General features: G+C 43.9%; 1 protein-coding gene across 1 annotated transcript; it reads right to left on the reverse strand.

The window, feature by feature from the left end:
• Positions 1-1022: 1022 nt before the first annotated feature.
• On the reverse strand, positions 1023-1382 carry LOC145296165 (protein CFDP2-like). Its single transcript, XM_080142374.1, has one exon. It carries the CDS (start codon positions 1380-1382, stop codon positions 1023-1025), a length of 360 nt encoding a protein of 119 aa, XP_079998500.1.
• Positions 1383-2052: the final 670 nt, after the last annotated feature.

The raw sequence follows: 2052 nt of genomic DNA on the forward strand, positions 1-2052 counted from the left end.
AGATATGCCACGATGATTGTCACAGGAATTCCTCAAGCCTTAATTTTTATAAAGATGGTAAATTGATGCATCTTTAAAGTCCTGTGGGACTTTTCCAGATGTCCAAATGGACACGAAAAGTGCATGTAGCTTTCTGGCCAGTTTATGGCCACCATATCTGTATACTTCCTGTGGTATACCGTCATTTCCTGGTGCTTTACCCACTGATATATGTTCAACTGCTGCAAGGACTTCTGGGAGAGTTGGTAACACGGATAATTCTGATCTCTCGGGAACCTGCTCAATTGAGTTTATAATCTCATAGTTTGTTACCGAAGAAGAATTTAACACTGTTTCAAAATGTTCCTTCCAGCGTCTCAAGATACCGTTCTTGTCTGTCAGTAATGTCCCGTCTTCTGCTAGAATTGGCGAAACTCCTGATTCTTGAGGACCGAAAACCTTCCTTATACCTTCATTAATGGCTTTTGTGTCCTTTCTGTTGAATGCTGACTGAACAGCTTCTGCGTGTGCGGTCCACCATTTCTCTTTCATCTGTCGTAGTGTCCTCTGCACTTTCCCTTTGCAGGTTGTGTATGCCAATCTTTTTTCAGTAGAGTTTTGGTCGTCATTCCATGCTTTGTGAGCTTGATGCATTTTCTGAATTTGATCCTGGGCTTCTATATCCTGGTCATCAAACCAATCCTGGTGCTTCCGTGTGGGTAAGCCCAGCACTTCCAGGGCAGTGGAATAAGTGATATTTCGTAGCGCTTCCCAGGACGCTTCTATGTTGTCAGTTATTTCTACACCATCTAAATTTTCATCCAACTTGTCAGAAAGTATTGTTCGAGTTTCAGTATTCTTAAGCGACAATACATTATACGTTTTGGAATAGATGACTTCTTTACCTGTCTGCGCCAAAGACTCAGAGACACCTTGCTACGTAGCAGGGCATGATCTGATAGGTAACAGCTTGTATGGAAGGAGCGCGTTATTTTGAAGTCACGAAAATCACGTTTCTTAGTGATGACATAGTCAATCATATGTCAGCTGTTTGAACGAGGGTGCAACCATGTAGTTTTGCGACAATTTTTCTGTTGAAAAACTGTGTTAGTGATGGTTATATTGAATTCTCTGAAGAGGGAGAGTAAATGAAGACCATTTTCATTCATTCTACCAACGCCATGATGCCCCAGAACCACTTTCCATGATTGGAAGTCAGAACCGACCCGAGCATTGAAGTCGCCCATCAAAATGAGTGTGTCCTTATGGCGAATACCACCGATTACTTCTCGTAGTTGTTGGTAGAATTCATCTCTCTCCTCATCCGGTCTGCTCATTGTTGGTGCATAGGAGCTTACAAGTGTAACCCGAGTTTCAAGTTCCAACTCCAGGGTCAAAGTCATAATGCGGTCCGATAGACCTTTGGGAAGAGATTTCAGTGATTTGGCTAGTTCTGATTTTACGGCAAATCCCACGCCAGAGAGGCGAGACACATCAGGCCCTCTACCCTTGGAGAAAAAGACATAGCCACCCTTTTCCTCCTTAAATTGAGAGACACCAGCAAGGCGTGTTTCACTGAGTGCCGCAATATCGATCTTACATTTCTTAAGTTCACGAGATATCAACGCTGTTTTACGTTCTGGTGCATTAGGATTGTCCTGGAGGGTGCGAATATTCCACGATCCAATATTAAATTTCTTACTTAATTTATAATTATTTCGACCGCACACTGGATACCCAGACAGCTGCAGTTCACTGTCAAGGTGAATGTGTACAAGCAATGTCTAGGGCTCCTTTTATCGCCCCTTCCCCATACATGGGGAAAGCAGTGCTATCCCTAAATAGGGCTGCTTTGCCACCAATGGAGGACACGAGCTGCGCAATTGCACACATATTTGCACAGAACAGCCATCACCCATTGGCCGCCACAGTGAAGACATTCGGCTAAGGATTTCGAGTGATACCCTTCACCTATCCCCGTCACCTTCAACCTTACGCCCATGGACTTTGTTGGTGCAGGACCATGTAAAATCTAGACCCCATCAAAGTTGTCAGAGAACCCACACATAGGCA

The sequence above is a fragment of the Euprymna scolopes genome, chromosome 16, assembly GCF_053919585.1.
Source record: "Euprymna scolopes isolate OS-2025 chromosome 16, ASM5391958v1, whole genome shotgun sequence".
Classification (NCBI taxonomy): Eukaryota; Metazoa; Mollusca; class Cephalopoda; order Sepiida; family Sepiolidae; genus Euprymna; species Euprymna scolopes.